Raw genomic sequence first — 27,434 nt, forward strand, 5'->3', positions numbered from 1 at the left:
AAAGAACTACAAACCTTTCAGCTGGATTTCTAGTGTAACATATAAAAGTTGAGAAGTGGCTTAATAATTTATAAGGCAACTGACGTTTGGTCATTTTTTCGATTTAAGCCTATTTACTCTCACGGCGGAAGACAGGAAGGCCTGGTGTGAGCTGGTCCATGGGGTCGCGAAGAGTCGGACTCGACTGTGCGACTGAACAACAACTCTCAGCACAATTAAGAGAAGCCTTGTGAACAACATCCCTGCCCCAAAATGCCAGACTTAGATGATATTTTAGAGCATATTGGGGAGTTTGACTTATTCCAGAAAAGGGCATTTTTTCTTATTTGCTTGCTCTCAGCTGCCTTTGCCCCCATCTATGTGGGAGTTGTTTTTTTGGGTTTCATACCGGAGCACCGTTGCCTGAATCCTGGAGTTGCTGAGTTAAGCAGCAGGTGTGGTTGGAGTCTCGAAGAGGAGTTGAATTACACAGTTCCAAAGGGAAAGACCAGTGGAGAAGTTTTAACTAGTCAGTGCCTGAGGTACAATGTGAACTGGAATGCAACCAACCTGAGCTGTACAGATCCACTGGAAGGCCTTGTGAGTCACTGGGACACGAGCAATCTCTCTCTTACCACTTGTCAAGATGGCTGGGTTTATGACTCTTCGGTATCATCCATCGTGAGTGAGGTAAGGGCATACAAATGCCTTTCACATACTTTATCTTCATCTTAAGTGAGCGACTGAAAGCAGGAAACAGAAAACGGAAATGTTTGGGTTTCTTTAAAATCAGTGTCATCCATACAGGAAGGTTTTAGAGAGAAACAGAAATACCCAGAACGGAGTGTGCGTATTTGTTTTCCCACTACTTTCAAATACCCTCATATGAATATTGCCATTGAGCTCGTATCTCAGATGTGATGCTCTTTTGGGAAAGGGAACAGATGTCAAAAGCAGCGGCATACTTTATGTTCTGAAAACGTTGCAATTATTTGCTGCCTTTTTATGTCCAAAAGTCCTTGCCCTTCGTTTTATTTGGTGACTGCTTTATTCTAGTGATCTAGAATTCACACAGAACTATATTGTGTGTGTGTGTGGGGGGGAAACGACCTTAGATGGGACTCACTCTTGCAAAGCCGTATCTCTGGACTTGGGATGCATGATGTTGCTAGTAGGATTAAGACTCAGTCAGAGCCAGGTGATCAGGGCAGGGCCTGGGGCAAATGATCATGTGAAGCTGATCAACCAGAGTCATATCAGAATCCGGGAGACAGAAGGCTCAGGAATGCAAACTGCACTGCTAGCCGGGAGGCCAAGCTGGGAGGGAGGGATAGACAGCTGAGGCCAGGAGCAGGTGACCACAGTAGGAGAGCAGCTCTGCAAGTCAGCTAGCTGTTATGATGTCTGGAAATTTACTTTCCTAGACAGGCTAATAGGTGATGGGGCACAACGTAAGCTTGTAAGCCAGTGTGATGCAGTAGTTAGAGTGTTGTGCTAGGGAGAGCTGAGTTCAAATCCTCATTCCACCATGAAGCTCACTGAGGCCCCGGTCACATGGGCCAGATAACGCGGGGGGGAGGCGTGGCTGTTCGCCCCGGAGCAAAATAAAGTGCGGTAGCCCAATCACATGGTCCCCCGAGTCTCCGTTCTTCAGCTGTTAGCTGGCGATCACACGGCGATGCTGCAGCGTGGCAAAGAAGCGGTGCGGCGTGATCACACAAGCGTTTCGCGTTTGTGCACATGCGCAGTTCCGCGGAGTAGCACTGCTTACAGTTTCATGTTTGTGCGCATGCGCTTATGGAAAACATCCAGTTTGTGGACAGGCACCGGATGCCACAGGATACTAGCGCTCCCGTGATCAGACACCTGCCTGTGCCGCACATTTTTTGGATACTAGTGCACTTTCCTTGGTACTTTTTAACTCTGCATCTTTGGCAGAATGCCACGGGTTGGCCACGGGTGCGCTACGCTTCCCAGATGTTGCAGTGTGATTGTGCCCCGAAAATCCGCCCAACATTCGTGTTTTTCGCGTGGCAAATTCTCCGTGTGACCGGGGCCTGAGTGACTTTGGCCCACTACACTCTCTTTATCCTCCCATTGTTGGGAGGTGAACAGAGAGCCATATACACTACTCTGAAATTCTGGGAGGAAGGGCAGGATAAACATGTAATAAGGGTTGCCAGGTTCTCCCTGGCCACTAGCCGGGGATGGGGGGAAGGTTGCCAGATCGAGGTGGGGAAGCTCCTGGAGACTTGGAGATGGAGCCTGGGGAGGACAGGCACCTCAGCTGGGCACAATGCCGTAGAGTCCACCCTCCAAAGCATCCATTTTCTCCAGGGGAACTGATCTCTATGGCCTGGAGATGATCTGTAATTCTGGGGGACCCCCAGGTCTCACCTGGAGGCTGGCCTGCTTATAAATAGATAGCCTGGTCTAGGACTTGGCCTGCTTATAAATCCCAGCCTCCTGAGTCAGTCAGTTAAGCTTTATCGTTTTAGCTTACGGGTGAGGTAGCCTACAATAAATCACACCCCCAAGTCCTGAATCACCAGCTGGTTTCTGCATCTTTAAGAATTCCAGGGCAAGGAATTCAGACAGGCTTTACTGGCAATCATCCCCTTTCTCTGTTAACTGGAGTCAACCCAGGGGCCAAATAAAATGACAAAAGAAGGCAAAAGTGCTCACCGAGGCAAACTCAGGACACGGGATGATACAACCAGATCCACCTAATACATTAAGTCTTCAAGGCTCAGCAACTTCAGACCAATCATGACATCGCCACCCAATCTGTCAAATGAGTAAGCCCAAGTCCATGCATCTGAGGGAAGGTGCAAATGTACAAAAGTGAGGAGAGAGATACTATAAATGATTCATGCTTCTGTTGCAACATGCTAAGCAGGAATTTACTTCGGGGAAGGTGTACACAAGTGGACTCTGGAGATTCATAGAAATCTGGCCAGAGGAAGCAAAGGTTGTTTGCATTTCCTGTCCCCACACAGACATCTCACAAACACACTGTTTTCTGGGCAATGGCCAAATCAGGCTTAAGTAATGTAAAAGTATAGGTTGAGAGAAAATGCATGTTGAAAAATGTGATTTATATTAGGCTGAAATTGCTGAAGTTCCTTTCCTTTGTTGTGGCAGCAACACTTCTGCCTTTCATATGCTGAACATACGTTCTTAATCTAGGACAGTAGTTTTCACTTTTGGAGAAACCTTTTCACACCAGCTTATCAAAGGATTCTAGGGCTTGCTCCAAGATGCAGGTCTTTGTGCATTCGTTGTAATTTATGTGTCTATTGGACTTTACTCAGAGAAAACTTGAACTTTACTCAGAGAGCCAGTTTGGTGTAGTGGTTAGGAGCACAGATTCTAATCTGGGAGAACCGGGTTTGATTCCCCACTCCTCCACATGCAGCTGCTGGTGTGACCTTGGGTAAGTTGCAAGTTATTTCAGAGCTGTTCTCTCAAAAACAGTTATCTCAGAGCTCTCTCAGCCCCACCTACCTCACAGGCAATGCTTCCTCTAAACTGTGGAGTCTTGTGAGCAAAAATTCTACTTTGTGAGCTACTGGCAGTAAAGTTGTGAGTGAGCGATTTGGCTACTGCATAAACTGGTTTGCACTGGAGCCATCCTTCCCGAGCTAAGACAAAAATGTGTGAGCTGGAGGCTAAAAACCTGTGAACTAGCTCACACTAACTCAGCTTAGAGGGAACACTGCTCACAGGGTGTCTGTTGTGGAGAGGGAAAGGGGAAAGAGATTGTAAACCGCTCTGAGACTCCTTCAGGTAGTGAAGGGCGGGGTATAAATCCAATCTCTTCTCTTCTTCTCTTCCGCATTTAGTATTCTTCAGAAGCTTTAGATCAGGGGTGTCAAACATGCGGCCCAGGGGTCAGAACAGGCCCCGGAGGGCTTCTATCAGGCCTGCAGTGGAACTGGTTGTCTTCTGCTTCTTCTCCCAGTTCTGCTGCTGCTGCGTCATCATAGGTTTGCAGCTTACAGATACACACCTGAATAGCATACTCACGATTGCAACAGCACAGATATTTTGATGCAATTATTCAGAGCAAGAGGTGGGAGTTATCAGACACTGTTAAATAAACAAAATATTGCAAGAATGCTAATGTTTTAAACATGTTTTTATTTTAAGTAAAAAAAACACCTTTGTGTTTGTGTCCTTTTATTAAGTTTATATCTCCGCGACCTGGCCTTACATTTTATGACACACATGGTCCGACCCAACAAGGTCTCATTTATGTCAGATCCAGCCCTCATAACAACTGAGTTCGACACCCCTGCTTTAGATATATTGCACAACTATTTTGCCAGTCTTCCTTGCATAATTTTTCTTTGCTTTAAGAGTAAAATAAGCCTCATCCCACAGCAGTTAATTCTTGAATTTTGGTTTGACTTCATTTTAATAATTTCACTTGATTCTCTAATTGATTCCTGTAGTAATGGCTCAACATTTTTTGTAGACTGAAGAAAAACTTCCCAAATCTTCGTGATTCATGTTTTCCTGTCCATGTGACGCTCTGTCATATCTAATATTTTATGGTTTATAACTTTTGAGTTTTGCTGCAGCTTGAATGCAATTAGTTGGAGTGGAAAATTTACTCCATTCCTCATTACAGCAAATGCAAACTTCAAAGAGGGCATCTACCTAAGTCCCAGGCAGGGGGGAAGGCAGCTTCTCATACTTCTTATATTGCCATACACTTGCTGACAGCCACCATTTTCCACTGCTGCTGCTATGGCCAGTGAAAGAACAATAATCTTCTTTTTTTAAATCACCACGAGGCAACAGTGTTATGTCACTTCCATGAAAACCCTTTAAATGATGTCACTTCTGGGGAAACCGTTTAAATGATTATGTCCTAGGAATGTCTGGGAACTCCACGGTTTTCAGCAATTCCTAGAGGTGTGACATCGCTTCTGTTTTCCCCCCAGATGTGACATCACATTGTCACTGGTGGTGCCCCCCATGAACCCCTCCCTCGGTCTCTTGTTGGTTGCCTGGAGAGGACTGTTAAACCTATTTGTAGTGTGGACATGCTGTCTATCAATATTTTTTGGCTACTAGCTTTGCTCTAAAATATACGTTTGTTAGCATTGCATTATAGGCAGCACTCTGGGCATAGAGCAGGGGTCACTGCAGATGTGGAGGGGGAGGCATTCGTGAATTTCCTGCATTGTGCAGGGGGTTGGACTAGATGGCCCTGGAGGTCCCTTCCCAACTCTATGATTCTATGATTCTGAACCCACAAAGGTTCTGGCTAGTATGAGGCCCAGATCAAAAACAAGCTGACATAGTTCCTCCATTATTAACTGTGTGACTATTAAAAAAAATAAAATGACATTGCTGTTCAGTGTGCAAAAAGAGGTTGTCATAATCCATGGTAAGTATATTCCTCCCACACCAGGGACCTTCTTGCCAGTGCTCTTAGATTTGGGAGAACTCCTTGTGCTGGAGGAATATGTTGGCACCCATAAAATGGGCTGGTAGGAGCCAACCCTGTTTCTAGCGAGATATTTCAGTACTTCTAGAGCTCCTATTTCATTAGGCCAATGAACTTCAGAATACTGTCACTTTCTCTGAGCTTTGGATAACAGTGACTCTAAAGATCTGAGGTCATTTATTGTTTTATTCTTAATTGTCTCCCTACAGTTCAACTTGGTGTGTGAAGACTCCTGGAAGCTAGATGTGTTCCAGGCATGTGTCAACGCTGGGTTTTTCCTTGGCTCTGTAACCGTTGGCTATATAGCAGACAGGTAGGTAGGTACTGACCGATGGGTGAACTTCAATTGACTAACATCTCAGATTAATCATTCAGAAATTCAAAGTACCATGGAAATTCATTCGGTCTATTAAGGATGTGCACCCATTTACTATTAGATTTACTTGTGTTAACTGCTTGGTAATTATCTCTGTGTTCTCAATTCTGAAATACCATGTGCAACATTTGTTTATCCAACAGCATAGGGTCTATTAAGGATGTGCACACATTTACTATTAGATTTACTTGTGTTAATAATGACTGCAAATGTGCAACATTTGTTTATCCAACAGCATAATAATTACAATAAAAACAATTCTAAAGTGTCCTTGAAACAAAAGACAAACAGACAACAGACCCCTAATCCTAAAGTAGTCTTAACATTATGCCTAGGGTTACCCGTTCCCCCTTGGCCACCAATGGGGGAGGCATGGCAGGGTTGCCAGATCCAGGTTGGGTGGAGCCTGGGGAGAACAAGGACCTCAGTAGGGTACAACAATACCATACAGTCCACCCTCCAAAGCATCCATTTTCTCCAGGGGAACTGATCTCTGTAGTCTGGAGATGAGCTGTAATTCTGGGGGATCCCCAAGTCCCGCCTGGAGGCTGCCATCCCTATCCAAATCTGTTCAGTTCATGCCAAATATACTGAACAATACAATTTTCCAGTCTCACGGGTCCCACCTGGAGTCTGGCGACCCTACCCCTGGCAACTGGCAGGGGATGGGGGGTAGGGTTGACGGATCAAGGCTGGGAAGCTCCTGGAGATCTGGGGGTGGAGCCTGGGGAGGACAGGGACCTCAGTGGGGCATAATGCCACAGAGTCCACCCTCCAAAGCATCCATTTTTCTCCAGGGGAACTGATCTCTGTGGTCTGGAGATGAGCTGTAATTCCAGGGAATCCCCAGTTCTCACCTGGAGGCTGGCATCCCTACTCTCCTTACATATTTATGTTCATACTATACAAGAGAGTTTCTATCAGTCCTTATTGTCTGATTCTTCCTTTTCTTGTTCCCCTCAACACAGGTTTGGACGTAAAACAAGTCTCTTGATTACCACCCTGGTAAGTTCCATTTCAGGAGTTCTTGTCGCCTTGGCACCAAACTACTTATGGTCTGTGATATTTCGATTCATGCAAGGACTAGTCAGCAAGGGCTCCTGGACAGCAGGCTACATCCTAAGTAAGTCTGATACTTTCCCCTGTTCCCAACAGCCTCTCTGTTGGATTACAGAAATGAGAGCTGAAGAGACAATATTTATTTAAGAGAATGGCAAGTGTCATGAGAGAACCATTATTGCCTATAGTGTACACATCCACTGCTATCTCTAATCACATAGGTTTTACAGATGTTTAAAGAGGCAAGAGAAATAATAATGCAGTACAAAGGTAATGATACTTTTACCACACCACCTTTAATTCTCTGAGAAACTCTTGTCTGCATTCGAATAAAGTTGAAGAATGCCCAAGATTTCAGGGGAACCTTAATGCTCCAGTCCTAAATTTTGAAGTAAAGTCTGTTGCTGCTAATTGAACTTGCATTCCATAAGACTGCCTAGATGGGCTTGTATTAATATCCTTCATGGAACATATTGTGTCCATTTTTAAATTTCCCTCAAAAAGCCATACACCAGGGATCCCAAAACTTTTTGAGCCTGTGTTCACATTTGGAATTCTGACATGGCATGGTGAGCACAGCAAGAAAACGGCTGCCACAAAAAATGGCTGCCACAGGTGGTGGAGCCAGCCACAAAATGACAGCCACAGCTAGCGGTCTAGCATTTGGGTAAAAACTATGATGACCATAGAGTTTTTTACCCAAATGCTAGAGCATCCACTGAACGATGTGCCCAATGCAATGACGTCACTTGCAGGTGATGTCATCACGGCATGCACACTTTGCACCTGGCAACCCTACTGCTTAATAGTGGGCAGTAAGAAAGGCCAAGTTTCCTGGTTCACACCTGCAAAAGAAGTAAGGTTATAGAACGTTGAGTTGGCAGAATGACCTGTACCAGTCTATCAGATTGTAGATACGGGATCCCAGTGTTTGAATGTTCTTGTGCATAATAAACTCCATAGAAATGGAAAACTAGCATAGCATGCAGAATAATTCTGCCTCCTTTCTTTGCTTGATACGCTGATGTTCTACATAATGCAATTTTTTTACATCAGCATTTCATTATGCGATTAAAAATGATCTTTTTAAATAAAACATTTTTGTTGCTTTTAATCTCTACACACTACAGGGAATAAGGATAAGGGATCTTCTAAACTAAAATACAGAGTTAGCAAGGATCATATAACTGTTATACATCAATTTCTTGGTATTTCCCTATTGTTTAGGGTTTTTTTTTTAAAGGAGATTAACTACTAATATTACTAGTTCAAACAAATACAAGCATAGTTAGTCATAGTGGGTGCATCTTAGTATTTCGATCAAAGATAAAAAAGATCCTAAATTTAGAGTTAAGCTATTTGTTGGTTTTCTTTCCTCTGCGTTTGTTTTTATCAAAGGTTAGCTTAATTTTGAGAGGTTTAGAAGCTGCTGCTCCTAATTCTGATACAGAGTCCAGAGTTCCTTCTGAAGAACTACTCAATGAGCTATCAGTGCTTCCTGATCCATGTTCGCTGTTATCTTCTGTAGCATTTTTGTCCTCCACTTTTCCTTTTTCTTCCGCTGAACTTTGGTGCTGTTCCAAAAATGCTTTTGCTTTTATAACAGAGTCAATCTTTTCTTTTTTCTCTTTAAAGTTGAAGATAAATCTGTCTGGAACAATCCATCTGTAAAGAGTGGATTTTTTCTGTAAAAATAATGTCAGGTTTCTATATTGCTTCCTCCTCTTTCTCACTTCAAATGGAACATCTTTTAAAACTTTGACTTCTTCTTCTTCTTTGATTTTCAAGGTTATCCCATTTGTTGCTTTCAGTATCATATCTCTTGTTGATCTTTTAGAGAATTTCACAAACACTTCACTGAGCAGCTTGTTTTTCTTAATAAATTCTGGATAGGTGCGGTATACCATATCAATGTTGTTTTGTGATAATTCCGCTTTACAGTCTGCAACTGAAGCTAAGGCTTCGCTTAAGATCTAGGGTGGTTGCTGTGTTGATCTGTTGCACAGAGAGAGAGAGAGAGAGAGAGAGACTCATTGAAAAGGTAGAAGACCCTGAGAAAAAAGCTGGATTTCTGCATACACGGAAAGCGTCTGGTCCCCCAAAATAAAGTTAAAATAACAATAGCAATAAAATAAAATAAAAGCTAGGCAAAATATAAAATGGCTTCTGGAACAATGACATTTCTATAATGTGGGGGGAAAACTTAACAAGTAGACATTCTTGAACAGAGAGATGTTACAAACCCTTTTTTTCTTTGGTCTTGACAATCTGTCTTATCTATTAAGCAGAAAAGCTTTCTGGTTCTTAAAGAGGGGAGGGGTTGCAAATTGAGTGTTTCCAACTCCTGGGCCTTAGAGTAAAATAGAATTTTAGCTAAAGAAAAAGATTTTAAAAGCAATATAGTTCCAGTGGCAGTACCAAGTACACAGAAAATAAGAAAACTATCTTTCTAAATACACTTACAAGTCTTAGCAGCACAGGTCCTCTCATAGCTTAGAAAATTCTGTTCCTAGCAAGCAGCATACCTTTCTATAGGTGTAGCACAAGGCAAAGCAAGTAACATGGATAGGGGAGATGGAATAGAGGTAAGGACTGTGGACTACCAGCATGGACCATACTTTACAAAAGCGCAGGCCATAGACCTCCTGCCCCTCTTCAACCAAACATTGGGCTGTCTCTGAGGGAGATTCTGGGTGAGAGCAAGCTTTCTCTCCCCCTCCCAACCACATCCAGCTGAATCATTAAAGAAGATTCAGAAATCTCCTGTTCTGAAACAGCTAACTGTCTGTCTGTCTGGGCCCGGGTGGGGGGTAGAGTGGATGACAGCTGTTGCTAATGCACCAGAGAAAAGAAAAGAAAATATTCAGTGGAACTTTCCTTTGAAAATAGCTTCTCTCTTCACACAGCCATGGATTTATGCAATGGATTCATTTTTTATATTATTATATTATTATTCGTTTGTTTGTTTGTTTAGGGAGTGTTATACTGTTTCTCCAGAGTCCTACTTGAGGCAACGTACAAGTAAAAACAGCACCATAAAATCACATAAACATAACAAATTATCAATAAAAAGAAAAACAAGCTGTTAAAACAAGCCTGGGACATAAAAACAGCAATAAAAATCCACTGAGCATCCTAAAATGGCAGATAATCTTTTAAACAGGAAGAAGAGTCTTGAGGGCCTGCTATTTTATTCTGGTTTCATTAAACTGTTATTGTAAGACACCTTGAACCATGAGGATGGTGGGGTATAAATGCTTTAACAAATAAAAAATAAAAAACCTACCAGTTCGAAAGCAAGAAATTGCAAGTAGATAAATAGGTACCGCTTTGGTGGGAAGGTAACAGCGTTCCGTGCGCCTTGGTGTTTAGTCATGCTGGCCACATGACCACGGAAACGTCTTCGGACAGTGCTGGCTCTTCGGCTTTGAAACGGAGATGAGCACCGCAACCCTAGAGTCGGATTCGACTGGCTTTCGAGCAAGGGAACCTTTACCTTTACCTTTTTACCGCTAAAACAGAAGCAGACTATAAGGCAGCTTAAAAAGATAAAGCCCTGATTTTGTTACTAGACATGCTAATGCAGTAGCTACCCAACTATAATGTTTGGCAAGTTGAAGCTGCAAGTGAAGCTGTTAGGGTTGCCTGCTCCAGATTGGGAAATACCTGGAGATTTTTGGGGGATGGAGCCTGGGGAGGGTGAGGTTCGAGGAGGGGAGAGACTTCAGTGGGGCATAATGGCACAGAGTCCACCCTCCAAGGCATCCATTTTCTCCAGGTGAACTGACCTCCATAGCCTGGAGTTCAGTTGTAATCCTGGGAGATCTCCAGCCACCACCTGGAGGTTGCAGCACAAAACAAAAGGGATCACAGATATCCACAGGGAAAAAACCCACAAGCAAACCCTGTGATATGAACAACATTTATGAGATTTACATTGCTTTTCTGAAACTTTACAAAATTGCAACAATTTGTCCAGCATTCTCACTTATACAATATTGCAAAAAAGTCCAACATTGTCCAACATAATGAGTACCCAGTTGTGAACTCATTTCAATGTTACAGTCTTCTTCAGATGTAATCCAATATTTAAAGGAGGTGTCAGCTTCTTAAATCCAGCTCAGCATTGTAAATTCTTAATTTCCTTCATAATATCCTGGAATAAACCATAATCAATAAAACTCCACATGAAGCTGCATGGAAAATAGTTATTTTAAACTTATAATAATTTAGTTTTTGTAATAATTTAACTTTTAGAAAACCTACTTCTGGTTCCATAATAACTGTTTATTTATTTTTGGAGCAAGCCAATCCTCTGTAGGTACAAAAAAGCCTCCTGGATTTTACTGGCCATGCTCTCCACAAACACTAACTTATTTAGGTAGTAGCAATCCAGTCCTTAGTATATTTTATCTGGCTAGAGCCTTTATTATTCTGACTGGCAAATGCTCTATACTATTTCACCCGGCTAAAGCCTTCATTTTCTGGCTGGCAAAGGCTCTCTACAACTAACTGGATCCAGACACTATAAAGACTATACTAGTTAATACCATGCAACTGCATGTTGAACATTTCTTTCTTAAAGTAACATGACATTATTGTAGGCTGAACCTCTGTAAATATATAAACTATTTAATTTCTTATAATGACTGTGATAATTAATATATAAATACTTGCTTACTCCATCATGTGTCTGCATCCCCAATAGATACAGCACAAAACAAAAGGGATCACAGATATCCACAGGGAAAAAACCACAAGCAAACCCTGTGATATGAACAACATTTATAAGATTTACATTGCTTTTCTGAAACTTTACAAAATTGCAACAATTTGTCCAACATTCTCACTTATACAATATTGCAGAAAAGTAGTGTACTTTTTTGCAATATTGTATAAGTGAGAATGTTGGACAAATTGTTGCAATTTTGTAGTGTACTTTTTTGCAATATTGTATAAGTGAGAATGTTGGACAAATTGTTGCAATTTTGTAAAGTTTCAGAAAAGCAATGTAAATCTTATAAATGTTGTTCATACCACCTGTAGGTTGACAACCCTAGAATCAGCTGAGGACCAAATTAAAGGAGAAACTGGATGCATAGAAGATCACAAAGATAAGATGCACCACAGTCATGTTTTAAATGACCCCTTGTTCCCTTGTATGTGTGAACCAGTTAAGGTGCCAACCTCCAGTTTCCCCAGAATTACAGCTGCTCTCCAGACTACAGAGACCGGTTCCCCTGGAGAAAATGGCAGCTTCCGAGGTATACCGTAGATTCTAGGTGAAATGCCTCCCAAAATTTCACCCTCTACAGGCACTACACTTAGGGTTGCAAGGTCTGGATTGGGAAATACCTTGAGATTTTGGGGGTGGAGTCTGAAGAGAGTGGGGTTTGGTGAAGGGGAGATAGCCTCACCAAAGGGGTATAATGCCACAGAGTTCAGCGTTCAAAGCTGTTTTTTTTTCCTGTCGCCTGGAGATCAGTTATAATACCAGGAGATCTGCAGTCGCCGCCTGAAGGCTCCACTCCCCCCCCCAAATCTCCAGGTGTTTCCCAACCCAGAGGTGGCAACCCTAGCTAGGCCTTCTAAATGTCTGTCAGTGGTCACAAAGTAGTGTGTGTGTCTCCACACACTTGCCTGAATTACAATCCCCAAAGAAGACGTTTTATTCAAATCTGAGGAAGAGGAGAACACATTAGAATTTTGACTGATTTGTATAATGAATACTAAATTATAATACACACAGTTAAGGGTTATTCCAAGAAATCAGTTCCCAAATCAAGGCATGAGAGAAAAGAAAATATAGTTCCCAAAGTCAATGTGCAAAAGAAGAGTCCTGCACCAGAATGCAGGAAACTTATCCAAAGAGCTGCTTACGTAAGTCAGTCCTCAGACTGTTACATGACCTCTGCTAAGGATGAAATGCAGCTCCCCTCTTCCTCCTCCTCAGCTCCTTGATGTCTTTCTCACAGGCATTTATTTTCTTTGTACCCCCAGAGTTTGCTTCCCCTCCATTGCTAATCAACACCTCACAGAAACTCCCCAGGAGACTTCCCTAGATAACGGCTTTCTTAGCTGTGTTTAAAGAGGGAACACAGCAAAGTAAAACTAACATTTCTGCTGTGTAGACTCTCTATTTGCATGTATGAAGTCATTTGCCTAAGGGATTCTACCACTAGGGGGAAATGGCTGGGCTCATACAGAGAGCCTTTTCTGCTTCACTCAAAAGATTGCGAAACACAAAACTGTGCACTGTAGCCTGTTTTTCTAGGCATTCTGCTTTCTCTGACAAATGCATGTGTTTATTTTCATTGTGTTTTCATTTCAGCTAATATGCAAGAAATGCAAAGATTAAGACACAACTTTATCTTTGGGTCCCATATGTCTTAAGTCATGGTGGGACTTGTGTTTGTGCTTAATACAAAAGAGTGACGTAGAGTGTCCAAAACGTTTCCTTCATATGTCGTATTGTAATCTGTTTTTCATCTCTCCCCTCCCCCCAAAATGGTATAGGGACTGAATTGGGATTCACACTTGAAAAGTAGAATGGTGCTCTCAGTCACACATAGGGTCACCAACCTCCAGGTGTGGCAACAAACACACAGGGAACACAGCAAAGTTAGACAAACATAAAGAAACACCGTGTTAGAACAAAACACACTTCACTAGTATGCACTTGTGTCTTCATATATTGATTTACAAACAACAGAGACCCTAGTATATCTTGCTGAATCACTTTTTGTGCAGAATATAACAGCCTGCTGAATCTCTCATCATTTACGACTGTTGCAACCTCCATCAGTCTCTTATCAGGAGCAAGATAGTCTACAGCATTGGCATAGGTCTCTGTAGCAGTGGACTTTTCTATTAGTAGATATATAATGTACTTTAGGTTTTTGTACTATAATGAATGTGTATAAGATATACTAGGGTCTCTATTGTTTGTAAATCAATATATGAAGACACAAGTGCATATTAGTGGAGTGTTGTTTTTTTTCTAACACGGTGTTTCTTTATGTTTGTCTAACCTCCAGGTGTGGCCTGAAGATCTAGAATTAGATTAGAGATCAGTTTCCCTGGAAAAAATGGGAGCTTTGGAGGGCGGACCCTCTGAGGTATCTCCCCTCCCTAGACTCCAACCTTCCCAGCCTCTAGCTTCAAATCTCTGTGAATTTCCCAACACAGAGCTGGCAACTGTACCCACCTTTCGTTCTGTTGTCTCAGTCTTTAAGGGAGACATAACACGGAGGTTTTTTAAAGATCCCTCTCAGCCTCCTAGAAGATGGATATAACAGATTTCATTGTAATCCTTCAAAATTCAGCAGAGTTCTCACTTTATACACAAATTTACAACAATCCATCATAAGCAATGGAATATTCTGGAATAAATTGTTTGTCTGTTTACTAAAGTTTATAGAGCCCCTTAATATTTAGGTGTAAAAGTCATGGGCCTGAGTATGGCCTCCAAGGACATCTAACATCCCATGTGATATACTACAATAAACAATAATATATAGAGACAAATCACAAACCACAAAACGCATATGTGCACATAATACATGTTACAAGAAGGGAGTGAATCATATAGTCATGCAGTGCATGTGTGAATCCCACAAGTCACATGTTCTATACATCGGGGGAGGGCAGTACACAAGCCCAAGACTCATTCCTGTGTTGTCCCATGCTTAGGGTTCATATATCAAAAGCTTGCATGAATCAGCTCTAAAGCCTAATTTCAATGTATCAGGTAAGAATCTTTTCCTCACAGACAGCATCTCACTTAAACTGGGTTACAAGTTTATCATGCCAGACCATTGCTGCTGTGGGGTGCTAACCTGTGTGCGTATTGATGAGGGGGCAGTTTAATTTTAAACTAACCAGGCTTAGTCCCCAATGGGTAACATTTCATTTAAGTACTATCTGAACCTTACTTTCTATGAAAATATAATTACAAAGATCAGATAATTTATTTTTCAGTCACAGAAATTGTTGGCCCAGGGTACAGGAGGACCGTGGCCATTCTCTATCAAGCGGCATTTGCTGTTGGTCTTCTCATCCTTGATGCGGTTGCTTATGCAATTCCCCACTGGAGATGGCTTCAGCTTGCTATTACCTTGCCAACCTTCCTGCTTTTGCTCTACTACTGGTAATGAGGTTTCAGCTCTGTTTACTTCTCCTCATCAATAGCTATAAAAGTGTTTTCCAACATTGTATGTCCAAGAAACAGAACCCTAGGATGGAGCTCTGAAGGTATGAGTCTATATAGACAGCAAGAGGCTTGATTCTCAGAAGCTGGAGTCACTAGAACTCAGAGCAGAATCCACCACACTGGTGCCTCTCCCCCCTCCCCCATGTATGTAAACTGGTTCCTATGGCTTAAAGCAAAATACTGCATTTGGGGAACAGTATTTCAAAGAAGAGTGTTCTTTCTTTTTGCCCTGTTGTTGAGTGGACTGTGCTGTAATAAATAGCCCCTAGGTCAAACTGGGAAAGATTTTGAAGATCCATGATAGATCTCCTGTCTCATTCCATTTGTCATGAATAGCAATAGCGTGTGTGGATTAAGGCAGGACTTGGCACTGGGGATGTTAACGTTTCCCTCCATTGGTGTTTTCTTAGTGTACATCATCCCCACCCAACTGTTATTTGCCCCATAGGGAAAACAAATGGGTATCCTATCAAGAAAAATAATAGCTGAGGGGAAGGGGGGGGGATAAATTAGGGATATGACAGAGGGAAATACTATCCTAATGCTGCTGTTAACAGAAATTTAAAGAGACTAGACAAAGATTCAGTTATGGATCTCTAGTATCTTGTCTCGTTTCATAAATTTCCCATGAGTCTTTTTGCCATGCTGGAACAAACTATACTTTAGTTATAAAGTGTGTTATACTGGGTGCTTTTCTGAATACCAGAATACCTCAACGCACAGTCTAACACAGGGGTGTCAAACTCATTTGTTATGAGGGCTGGATCTGACATAAATGAGACCTTGTTGGGGTGGGCCATGTGTGTCATTACTGTTTACGTGTGTATCTGTAAGTCACAAACCTATGATGACACAGCAGCAGAACTGGAAGAAGCAGAAGACAGCCAGTTCCACTGCAGGCCTGATAGAAGCCCTCCAGGGGCCTGATCCGGCCCCCAGGCCGCATGTTTGACACCCCTGGTCTAATGTTTTACACAAGGAAGCTGAAAAAGGAATGGGAAGGAGCCGGATACTAGGATATGCAGGGGAAGAATGTGAGCGTTCATTTGGTTCCAGTTCCTTAGGCTTTGCTTCAATAGGGGAAGAGAGATTATGGCCAAAGTCTTCATGAATAGGTTCTTTTGTGGAATATGACACTTGATGATTAAGCTGACTCTGACTGCTTTTATTTATAGGTGTCTCCCAGAGTCTCCCAGATGGCTTATCTCCCAAGGGCAGAACGGCAGAGCTATGGAGATTGTGGGTGATATTGCTAAAACAAATGGGAAAATGTTGCCTGCTCAGTTTGAGGTAAATTTTGAACATCATACTTACGAATTAATACCTCCCTTGGTACTATACTGATAAACAGTGGCAGTAATATTAGTATTCCTTATAACAGTGGTACATGTGATTCTAGCAGTAAGGTCAGCTGCTTGAGAGCAGAACTGATCAACATTTGTCACTATTATTAGGTTTCATTGCTCTTTACCTATGAAGTACTGCCAGAAATGTGTGTCCTCTAATATCTAGTACAGAATTAGACTCTTAAAATAAAGCACAAGTTTCAAGTTTACAGAATTCTTGAGGGGGAGATTTTGGGTAGGGTGGGATTTCCGCACTGTCCACCCTCCAACACGATTCCTTTCGGACTTCCAGCCAGTCACTGTGGCTTAGTGTACACATAATGTGAAACCATCTAAGGTTAGTTTGTGAAACCAAAATCTGACTCACTGTTGTGTACTGAGCCTAATCTCATCAGCCCCAGCTTGGGGACACAGAGCAATGGACTGCTAGGATCCTGGGATGGACCTATCACCCAGGAGTGCCTCTGTAAATAGCCTATTGTTGGGAGTGGATGTGTGATGGGTGTGCTGTTTTACGGGCTTATAAGCAGGGCCCCGGCCCTGCTAGAGTTGTCCTTAGTTCCGAGCTGAAATCACAATAAACTATGAGCTGATCACTAATGCGTGTCAAACCCAGTATATTTCACTCACTCAAACCCAGATTTGCCTTGACCAATGCTTGTTTCACTGCCTTCACTTTTCCCCTGCCTCCCATTCAGATCACTGGCATCTCAGCCTGAATTGCAGTAAGGGTACCACAGGGGAACAAGCTAGGATTAAGCTAGGTTGTCCACATTCAGAGTTGGGGTGCTGCAAATTTCATGTCAAATGTACCATGATCAAATACACTGATCAGATATGAGCTGATCACTCGATTTATTTGATTGGCTTTGAATGACTCAAAACACCTGCCAAACAAGTGTACACTGAGGTTTTTTGGTTTTGGCCAGCATCTTTTTGAGTAAATTAAGCTTCTCACATACTGCCAATCAGACCCAAGACTGGGATCACCTTTTTAAGTACTGTAATAACCTGATGTCTTTATGTGTGACAGTAGCAATACACCATCCCTTCACTGGCATAGTAACTCCTGAAAATCCAGTTACTTTTATGCTTGTTGTTTTGCAATCAGGCCTCAAATCCTTGGATGGAGGTCTTCATTCATGCCCACAGTATTCAGTTTCTCCTACTCCTGCTTCAAATGTATGTTTGGCTTGCCACTTTTGACTCCATGTAATATGTTGTTAGTGTTCAATCATATGAGGGACATACCAAAGTAAAAGTAATAGTTTATTGCCAAATAAACATAGTATTCTCCTAAGTTTCTCTGAATGCTGCTCTCTGATCCCTACTGCCTGCAGGTGCCCTCCCCCCAGCCAGCAGGTATCCTCTGTAAGCCCCCATCCTCTATGTTCATATAAGGATGCATTTCTAAATTACATCAGTCACTACAGGCTAGCCTGTGCATGTTTAACTCGCCTCCTCAAGTCCCTGCAATGTTATAGAATCCTGGAGGAGAAGGGATTTGGGGCAGGCTGAGGTTTCCATGTGACGTTGCTCTCCAATGTGTTTCCTTGTAGGCAGTGTTCCCTCTAAGCTGAGTGAGTGTGAGCTAGATCACAGTTTTTAAGCCTCCGGCTCACCCATTTTTGTCTCAGCTCAGGAAGGATGGCTCCAGAGCCAACTAATTTATGCAGTAGCCAAATCGCTCGCTCACAACTTGAATGCCAGCAGCTCACAAAGTAGATTTTTTGCTCACAAGACTCCACAGCTTAGAGGGAACATTGCTTGTAGGGCACCAGCTTGTTCCCTTGAATACTAAAGTTCATGATTGAGCATCTACATTAGGGCAACAAAACAGGGTTACCCACAAATGGGGTGTGCAGGAAAATGTTTAATATCAAAATACACAGAGTTGTCTGGAATCTGCTATTTCCTTAATAAATGTAAAATTAACCAAGCCTGTCATCCTTGATTAACTTTGCACAGTTCTTCTATAGAGTATTACCCTTGAAGAGGGAGATGAAGATGGTGAAAAACTGAGCCCTTCACTTATTGATCTTGTGAAGACACCACAGATGAGAAAATACACATTTATTTTGATGTATAACTGGTAAGAAAACTTTTCAGCTCTTTATTCTTGTTCTCTTTCCTCCAGTTCCCATCATGTTACCCAATACATTATTCACTTTGCGGATGATACAAAGTTGTTCAGGGTGGTGAAAACCAGTGAGGATTGTGAGGCACTCCAAAGGGATCTGTCAAGGATGGGCAAGTGGGCGTCAACATGGCAAATGGGGTTCAATGTGGCCAAGTGCAAGGTGATGCACATTGGAGCCAAAAATACTAAATTTAGTACACATTGATGGGGTCTGAACTGGCAGAGTCTGATCAAGAGAGAGATCTTGGAGTTGTAGTAGATAACTCCCTGAAAATGTCAAGACAGTGTGTGACTGCAATAAAGAAGGCCAATGCTATGCTGGGGATTATTAGGAAGGGTATTGAAAACACATCAGCCAATATCATAATGCCCCTATATAAATCAATGGTGAGACCTCATTTGGAATACTGTGTGCAGTTCTGGTAACCACACCTTAAAAAGGATATTATAGCTTTGGAAAAAGTGCAGAAAAGGGCAACTCGAATGATAAAAGGGTTGGAACACTTTCCCTATGAGGAAAGGTTAAAGCGCTTAGGGCTCTTTAGCTTGGAGAAAAGACGACTGAGGGGTGACATGATCGAGGTTTATAAGATTATGCATGGGAAAGAGCAGGTAGAGAAAGAGGTACTTTTCTCCCTTTCTCACAATACAAGAACCCGTGGGCACTCCATGAAATTGCTGAGCGGTCGGGTTAGAACGGATAAAAGGAAGTACTTCTTCACCCAAAGAGTGATTAACACATGGAATTCACTGCCACAGGAAGTGGTGGGTGCTACAAGCATGGACGGCTTCAAAAGGGAATTAGTAATGTCCTGGCCCCACTGGTGGACCTCCTGATGGCACTGGTATTTCTGACCACTGTGTGACACAGAGTGTTTGACGGGATGGGCCTTTGGCCTGATCCAACATTGGCATCTCTTATGTTCTTACCAACATGGCTACCCACTTGAAAATCTATTTACAGTTAATCATGATTGCTCTTCTTTTTCTAGGTTCACAAGTGCTGTGACGTACCAGGGCCTCATCATGTACCTGGGAGTTTCTGAAGGCAACGTTTATTTGGATTTTTTCTACGCTTCTCTTGTGGAATTTCCTGCTGCCCTCATACTCATATTCACAATTGAGCGCATAGGTCGCCGCTATCCCTGGGCTGCAGCAAATTTTGTGGCAGGAATTGCCTGCCTGGCTACAGCTTTCACTCCGAATGGCAAGTCAATATTTTCCATTAATATATATTTAACTCACCTTGACTCAGGACAGAATTGCAACATCCTTTATTTGCAAAATGGCTTTGGATGCATATTTTCTGCAGGGTGAATTTCTGCATACTTTGTCTTCTGCCCTCATCCCTCTGTTTTAGGATTACATAACCATGGCAAGAAGTCACTTACAGTCCCATCCCAAGCGGAGTTACACCCTTCTTACGCCTATTGACGTCAAATTCTGTTTAGGAATTCACTGTCAGTGCCGCATATTTAAACACCAACAGTTCAAAACAAGGTGGAAAGGGAAAGAAATGTTCCATATGATACAAGAAACGTACTTCAAGCTCCCTTATGATACCGCAGTTGATGCCTGGGGAGCAACTCTCAGATTGTACACTGCATACTGTCATGTACAATCCGACAAGTGCAGTCAGGAACTCCCAGCAATTTTGCAAAGGATGCTAAGGTGGGCACTGTGCTTGAATTTTGACAAGCCACCAGTGAAGAGGATTAATGTTCAAAATATCTACCCAAGATCCTTTCCAGCAACAAGCAGGATACTGGAGTGCAACTCAGATGGTATGCTGCTACCATTAATGTGCAATCCACAAGGTGCCCTTGGGGATTCACTACCACTGAAGCACTAAAACAAAAAAAGGCTGTTAAATTTGTTTGGAGAAGAAAGGACAGTGAGATGTGTGGGCTGTTGACAGACCTCTCTTTGTAAAGCTTAAACACTTGCTAATACTTCCAGATTGTCAGTTGAACAGCTGATGCCTCGTCAATGGGAGTTAATGACAGGAAATGTTCTCCTGATAGCTAGAAATCACTTTACAGCTTTTGGAATGAAATACCCCTATAAGCTTGGAGAAGGTAACATAAAATACCCCTATACCCCTATAAGCTTGGAGAAGGTAACATCTCTCCACCAGAGGGGACAGAAGGACAGTTAAATATATATATATATATTGCAGATAGAGTGAGAGGATTTTTGGAGCTCTAAGTTAATTGGAGGTGAAACTCCTTAGCATGCAAGGGCTGACACTGGATTCCAATGCCCTCAGCTGCCATTTCTGAAAAGAAAGCAAATATTACAAAACCACCATGAGTTGAATCTACAAACCTCAGGTGCAGTGGTGATGCTGAATGCAGGTCACTCCTACCTTCCCCTTTGACTCTGGAAAAGTTGGTGCTGGGAGTTGTGGACAAAATGCCATGGGGCACAGGGATTTACTGAGCAGAGGTCATTCCTTCTCTGCCAGTTGAGCCTGTTGCATCAGCAGGAGCACAATACGTTTTCACCTGTCTTGTTCCAAGGAAACTAAACCCAGTATCTTTGCCTCTGGCGCTTACCATAATTCAGAAATAGGGTGTGTCTGAAAAAAAAACCTCTGTCTGTCTCTACCCTTTTGTCATTGTTATTAATGAGCTACATGGAAACATTATGTGTTAATGTTTGCATTCCAGATATGCTCTGGCTCAAGGTTACTTTAGCTTGTCTTGGCAGACTGGGGATCACTATGGCTTTTGAAATGGTTTGCTTTGTCAATACTGAATTGTATCCAACGTTTCTCAGGTAAGTATTTTTACCGTCAAAGGAAAAGTGGCTACTGGAATTGCACACTGCTTTATTGACCACACATCTATATATATAGAAGAAAGTCCCCTCACCGTAAAATTAACACCCAGGCCAAGCCGCTGGACCTAGAGACACCAAATTCGGGGAGCGCGTTCCTACCATGACGTAGATGCTTGCTAAGAAGGGATTTTTAGAAATTCGACCCCTAAGTGGGTCAAAAGGGGGGAAATGTGCTCACCCCATTGATTCCTATGCGGCTCCCAGGCAGCTGACTCCCTGCACTCCCCACTTTCTGATTGGTCAGCTGCAGAGCTCAGTGTTCTGAGGTAAAAAAAATCCAACCGTTACAGAGGAGGCAGAAGTTGGTTCCTTATTTGCACTTTCTTATTCATTCCTTATTCATTACTTATTCGTTGGTTCCTTATTCGCACTTCCTTATTAATTCATTATTCATTACTTATTTAAATAAGTAACGAATAAGGAATGAATAAGGAAGTGCGAATAAAGAACCAACTTCAGCCTCCTCAGTTACAGGGGACTGCACAAAGCTAATGACAGTTGAGGAAATCAGGAATGGCCAACCGCCTGTGAGGTGAAGCAATGCTGCTGGCCCAGCCTCTTTGATGGCTTCCAACACACTCCCCCACCTCCTACACATATATATTTGCAAGAATAGCAGTGCTGATGTAGTTTCAGAGGGTAGGGGTTTTGGTCTGCAGTAGAACAGTTAGAGTCGAGTCCAGTAGCACTTTAGGCACCAAGAAGAGTTTCACAGTAGAAGCTTTCAAGAGTCAAAGCTCCCTTCATTGGACAGGAGTAGGAATGGAGATCTCAGAGTCTTTTTATTCCAGTCAGAAGGTGGGAGGGGTGTTGAAAAAAATACTTGTAAAGGATGCGGAAGTACAATGCATATTGTAATCAGCTTGATTAGAGCAGAGGGGAAATGCTTGAGGGCAGAAACTTAGCATCTGTAATGAGATAAGAATCCCATGTCCCCGTTCAGCCCTGGGAGCACCATTGTTTTGAACTCATGAATTTACTCAGCTTCAGCAATCTCACATTGTAATTTCCCCTTGAAGGTTTTGTTGTGTTTTGTTTGGTTTGTTTGAGGACTGCCACTCTTAGGTCAGCCATGGAATGACCTGGAAGATTAAAATGTTCTCCCACTGGCTTTTGTGTGTTGTGGTTTTCAATGTCAGATTTATGACCATTTATTCTTTTGAGTTTGGACTGAACTGTTTATCCAATTTAGAGAGTGGAAGGGCACTGCTGACATTTAATGGCATATATAATATTGGAAGCTGAACAAGTGAATGAACCTGTGATGGTATGACTGGTTTTGTTGGGTCCTGTTATTGTTTTGGCAGACTATATATGGGAAGAGAGTTCGCATTTTGGTTTGTTGCTGGCCCTGGTCCCAAAGTCAATGTTTGGAAGGGTATTGCTGTGGGTGAGAAGTTGTTTAAGGAGGCTGTCTGTAGACGAGAAAAGGTTTGTCTCTCAATGCCTGTGAGGGAGGAATATTATTGTCTGGCATGGGTTTTAGTTCATTAATGTATGTGACCCACCAGAGACGTTCTGCTGTTGTTTTGTTTGGGCCTATCTTGTAGCAGGTTATCCCTTGGTATCCTTCTGGCTTTGTTTATCTGTTTCCTTACTACATCAGGTGGATACTATAGTTCCAAGAATGTCTGTTGTAGATCCTGCAGATGAGAATATCTGTCTGAGGGATTGGAACAGATGTGGCTGTAACATAGAGTTTGGCTGTAGACAATGGATCATTTAATGTGTTGCAGATAGTGACTGGGGGGCATGTTGGGCAATCAGTAGGTTTCCAGTATAAGATGGTTTTTGTGCTTCCATTACGTATTTTACAGCAGTGTCTAGAATGTGTGTTTCTTGCATGGAATGCTCCATGCTTCTTTCTCATGTGTCTAAATGATAAAAATGTCATAAGTAGATCTCAGGTACAAGAGGGGTGTTAACAGCTGGGTGCTGAGGAAATGCTGCTTTAGTTTAGCCATGAAAATGCTGGCATATTGTGGTGCCATGCGGGTGCAATTGATAAGAAGGAATTGATCAGAAGGAATAAATCTTTACCATATCTGTAGTAGTTGTGGGTGAGGACAAACACAGAGTTTGGTAGTGATGTTGGCCATGGTGTTGTCAGAGATGATTTTCCTAATAGCTTGTAGTCCATTTTTGTGGGGGGGTTTTGTGTATAGAGACTCAACATCCATGGTGACCAAAATAGTGTTCCCTGGAAGACTGTTAACAGATTGTACTTTTCTCAGGAAGTCTGTGATATCTCACTAATGCAGATAGTGACTGGAGGCATGTTTGGCAATGTAGTAATGTAGATAGGTCTAGTGTAGATAGAATAGTCAGGAAATTATGTATAAATAGAATCTGCTTCGCTGACGTGAAGTAGAGAAAGAACTGCTGAGGATAAAAAGCTAGAAAACAGAAGATGAGGCACCAAAAAGTTGATGTTGTATTTCCTTTCTTCTAAGAAGCTGTTTCTTGTAGAATATTCTTGGCATAATTTAAGAAGATGTTGACATCTTAAAAAGTTGCCAGTAAAATGAACCGTCACTCATGTGAAACTATGGGGTTTTACCTCCTTGTACATCTTGTGGGGTTTTGAGTGGGAAAAGCAAATATCAGATTATTTACACAGGGAAATCACTTAAATTCTCCATATTTAGATGGTCCATCTCCTGATCCTTAGGGAATCTAAACCTTCTCCCAGTTTCCTGGCCATTTTAGTGACCGTGTAGCCCTGCAACATTCTGCAGTGATCAGTTACTGTAGTGTCTGATGTATTTATTTGGAAGATTTATGTTACAACAGAAGATTTTTAAAGTTACAGCAATTTTTAAAAAACATCTTAAAAAGCAGCAGAATATTAAAATGGTGATAAAACAGCATTAATTTTTTAAAAAAATATCAGAAGCAGCAAAGAATTCTGAAAGAACTCCAGGCCCCACCTGAAGGATGGCAACTCTAGTTGGAGAGAATTTGCAGGGATCTTGCCTAAAATGTATGGCATACCCCTGACTCTGTCCTCTGAAGCTGCCATTTTCTCTGGGGGACCTGGTCTCTGTTGTCTGGAAATCAGCCTGAACTGTTAATGCACACATGCAGAATAGGGGCACTAGAAGCTGATTAGGGATCATGGCTAGGCTTGTATATGCAGAGGTAGCACCACAAGTATCCTTGGTCATAAGACATTTAGGGCTTTAATGGACCTTTGAAGTGGGCCCAGAAACAAACTGGTAACCAGTATATGTAATCTAATATAGGGGGTGAGGTAATATTGTGGTGGGATGCTGTTGAAACTCTTGTGACCATCTTTTGAACTAACTGAAGTTTCTGGTCATATTCATAAACTGCTTTATGTAAAGCACATTTTATCTGGATGTCATCAAGGCAAGGATTTGGCAAGATCAGCATTTCCCAGTAACAGCCACTGCTGGCAAACCGACCTAAGCTTGTGGAACTTACTCAGTCACTCCTCTGCGACCTACTTATCAAGCAACAGGAAATCAGGTAGTAGGTGATGTAAACAGCTTCTGCTGAAGACCTCAGAGAGCTGCTGCCAGTCTGAATTAAAAAAAAAGATGACCTTGATGGAGAGATGGTCTGATTCAGTATAAAGCAGCTTCATGCGTCCACAAAAATCCTCTAACTGTGAACTGCATGGTGTTCTCCTCTCATATTTGTAAATACTATAAAGGTACCATAGCCTCCAGTGCTCTCTTCTCCACAGAAAATAGGGTTGTCAGCCTCCAGGTGGGACCTGGAGATCTCCCGCTTTTACAACTGATCCCCAGCTGACAGAGATCAGCTCCCCTGGAGAAAATAGCTGCTTTGGAGGGTGGACTCCATGGTATTGGATCTTGCTGAGGCCCCTCCCCTCCACAAACCCCACCCTCTCCCAGATCCACCCCCAAAGTCTCCAGGTATTTTTGTACTCAGACTTGGCAACCCTAACAGAAAAATAAATCTTGCAGCGCTATCCTGAAGACTGGGGACTGCTCAGGGAATTGGGGGTGCTAAAGTAAACATAAACTCTAATTGTGGAAAGGGGTGTAGACATATCTTTCTACTCCATACCCAAAAAGTAGGTGCTGTGCACCAGCTTTTCAACCTCAATATTTTTGTTTTGCAAATCTTTTCTATAATAATGTATTATATATTTCTTTTTGCCCAGAAACCTTGGTGTGATGGTCTGTTCTTCCTTATGTGATTTGGGTGGAATAATATCACCATTCGTTGTTTATAGGCTAGCAGAGATCTGGCATGAGCTACCTCTTGTAGTCTTTAGTAAGTATTTTGTAGTATTCTGGGCATATGAAACATACCTAAGTTATCATGGTATTAAGATTGTAGACTGCATTCAGATATCACCGGGGGGGGGGACCTTTTGTTTCATCAGGATGAGATTAGCTTATGTACCGTATTTTTCATCCTTCCTTCCCTTGCTTATATAATAAAGACTTTTTGTTTGATACAAGTTTGTTGTCCACATAAGGCAAAATGACAAGCTGTTCCAAGGTTCAAAGCAATCCCAAGGAAATTATATGCGAGATCCAGGTTTGCTTACAAGAAGATTTTTAATAAAGCATCAACGTTACAGAAGATACAAGCTAAGATGGCCCTTGCACACACTGAAGCTTGCCAGAATCCAAGACAACATGCAGGACTAAAACTAGGTGTCTTATATCCTAAATGTTGGCTACCAGTCAAATAATAATTAATTAAGTTATTCCAAACACTTGGATAAGTCAGCCCAACTTGCACTTGGCTTCCAGTGGGGCTATGGAACAACCCAGGCTTTGAAGATAAGCTCTGCTAACAAGCATGAGAGAGAGGAAAGTTCCCTTGAGAGTGGCTAAACACTATCCTCTCACAAGAATTAGGGCAAATAAGCACCAGCATGTAACAAAGATGGAGTCACCCATACCATATACAAGCTGTGGCTGTTTCTTGGTAACAAACTGAGATTCTAAACCATGTTCAATTCTGGTTTGCAATACCCATCTGTAGGCAGGAAACCCCCCACAACACTTTTTATCATTTTGCTCGATTTGGAAGTCACAACAAACTGATTTGTATCAAAATGGTCTTCCAGTTTCTACTCTTGGGGTAAAAGTAAACTGGTACAGAGTACTACTAAAAAGTGGCCAGACTGGTACCTCCAGTTGCTAACTCTGGTTTGGGAAATTCCTGAAGCTTAGGGCAAATAAGCACCAGCATGTAACACACATGGAGTCACCCATACCATATGCAAGCTGTAGCTGTTTCTTGGTAACAAACTGAGATTCTAAACCATGTTCAATTCTGGTTTGCAATACCCATCTGCAGGCAGGAAACCCCCCACAACACTTTTTATCATTTTGCTCGATTTGGAAGTCACAACAAACTGATTTGTATCAAAATGGTCTTCAAGTTTCTACTCTTGGGGTAAAAGTAAACTGGTACAGAGTACTACTAAAAAGTGGCCAGACTGGTACCTCCAGTTGCTAACTCTGGTTTGGGAAATTCCTGAAGGTCTGGTGGTAGTGTGTTGGAAGGGAGTAAGATCAGTGTGGACCTAAGGCATCTGCCTATTTTCTTCTACTTATTTATTTTATTTATTTATCATGGGGCAAATAGTACACTGAGAGGACAATGTACATTGCAATAACATACTTTCCATTGTGAATCTTCTTGCTCAACACCTGTTGAGTGTAATGCCCCTACCCCTTTAAAGGATTTTTTTTAAAGGTGGGAGATCCAGTCTCCAATCTCTTATTTAGGTTAATCCTGAGTCCCACTAAATTGAAAGGAATGCAATCTCAAACGCATAGGATTGCTGCCTATGATCAGGTCTGTAACTTTTTAAAGTGCAATGTAATACATTGCATCTTGAATTCTAATTCTGTCTTTTGTGCATTTCTTTGGTAGCTTTAGTTGGTTTGATTGCTGGTGGAACCGTGCTACTTCTGCCTGAGACTAAAGGGAGAACCTTGCCTGAAACCATCGAAGATGTAGAAAACTTCCATCAATACCACACTAACCATCTTAATTAA

The 27,434-nt window shown here is 42.1% G+C and overlaps 1 protein-coding gene across 1 annotated transcript; it reads left to right on the forward strand.

The window, feature by feature from the left end:
* The first annotated feature begins 252 nt into the window (after window positions 1-252).
* Window positions 253-27,434, forward strand: LOC107111315 (solute carrier family 22 member 2-like). The gene is made up of 10 exons (XM_015412276.1): window positions 253-669; window positions 5,650-5,753; window positions 6,785-6,939; window positions 14,856-15,024; window positions 16,263-16,377; window positions 18,413-18,525; window positions 19,566-19,780; window positions 21,246-21,354; window positions 25,574-25,686; window positions 27,310-27,434. Exons 1-10 carry the CDS (start codon window positions 253-255, stop codon window positions 27,432-27,434), a joined length of 1,635 nt encoding a protein of 544 aa, XP_015267762.1.

This window comes from Gekko japonicus, unplaced genomic scaffold, assembly GCF_001447785.1.
Source record: "Gekko japonicus isolate JY-2015 unplaced genomic scaffold, Gekko_japonicus_V1.1 scaffold3104, whole genome shotgun sequence".
NCBI lineage: Eukaryota > Metazoa > Chordata > Lepidosauria > Squamata > Gekkonidae > Gekko > Gekko japonicus.

Coding starts and splice junctions, on each gene's coding strand:
- LOC107111315 (XM_015412276.1), top strand. CDS start 253: ATGCCAGACTTAGATGATATTTTAGAGCATATTGGGGAGTTTGACTTA. Junction 5,754..6,784: donor GTTGGCTATATAGCAGACAG/GTAGGTAGGTAC, acceptor CCCTCAACACAG/GTTTGGACGTAAAACAAGTC. Junction 6,940..14,855: donor GACAGCAGGCTACATCCTAA/GTAAGTCTGATA, acceptor TTTATTTTTCAG/TCACAGAAATTGTTGGCCCA.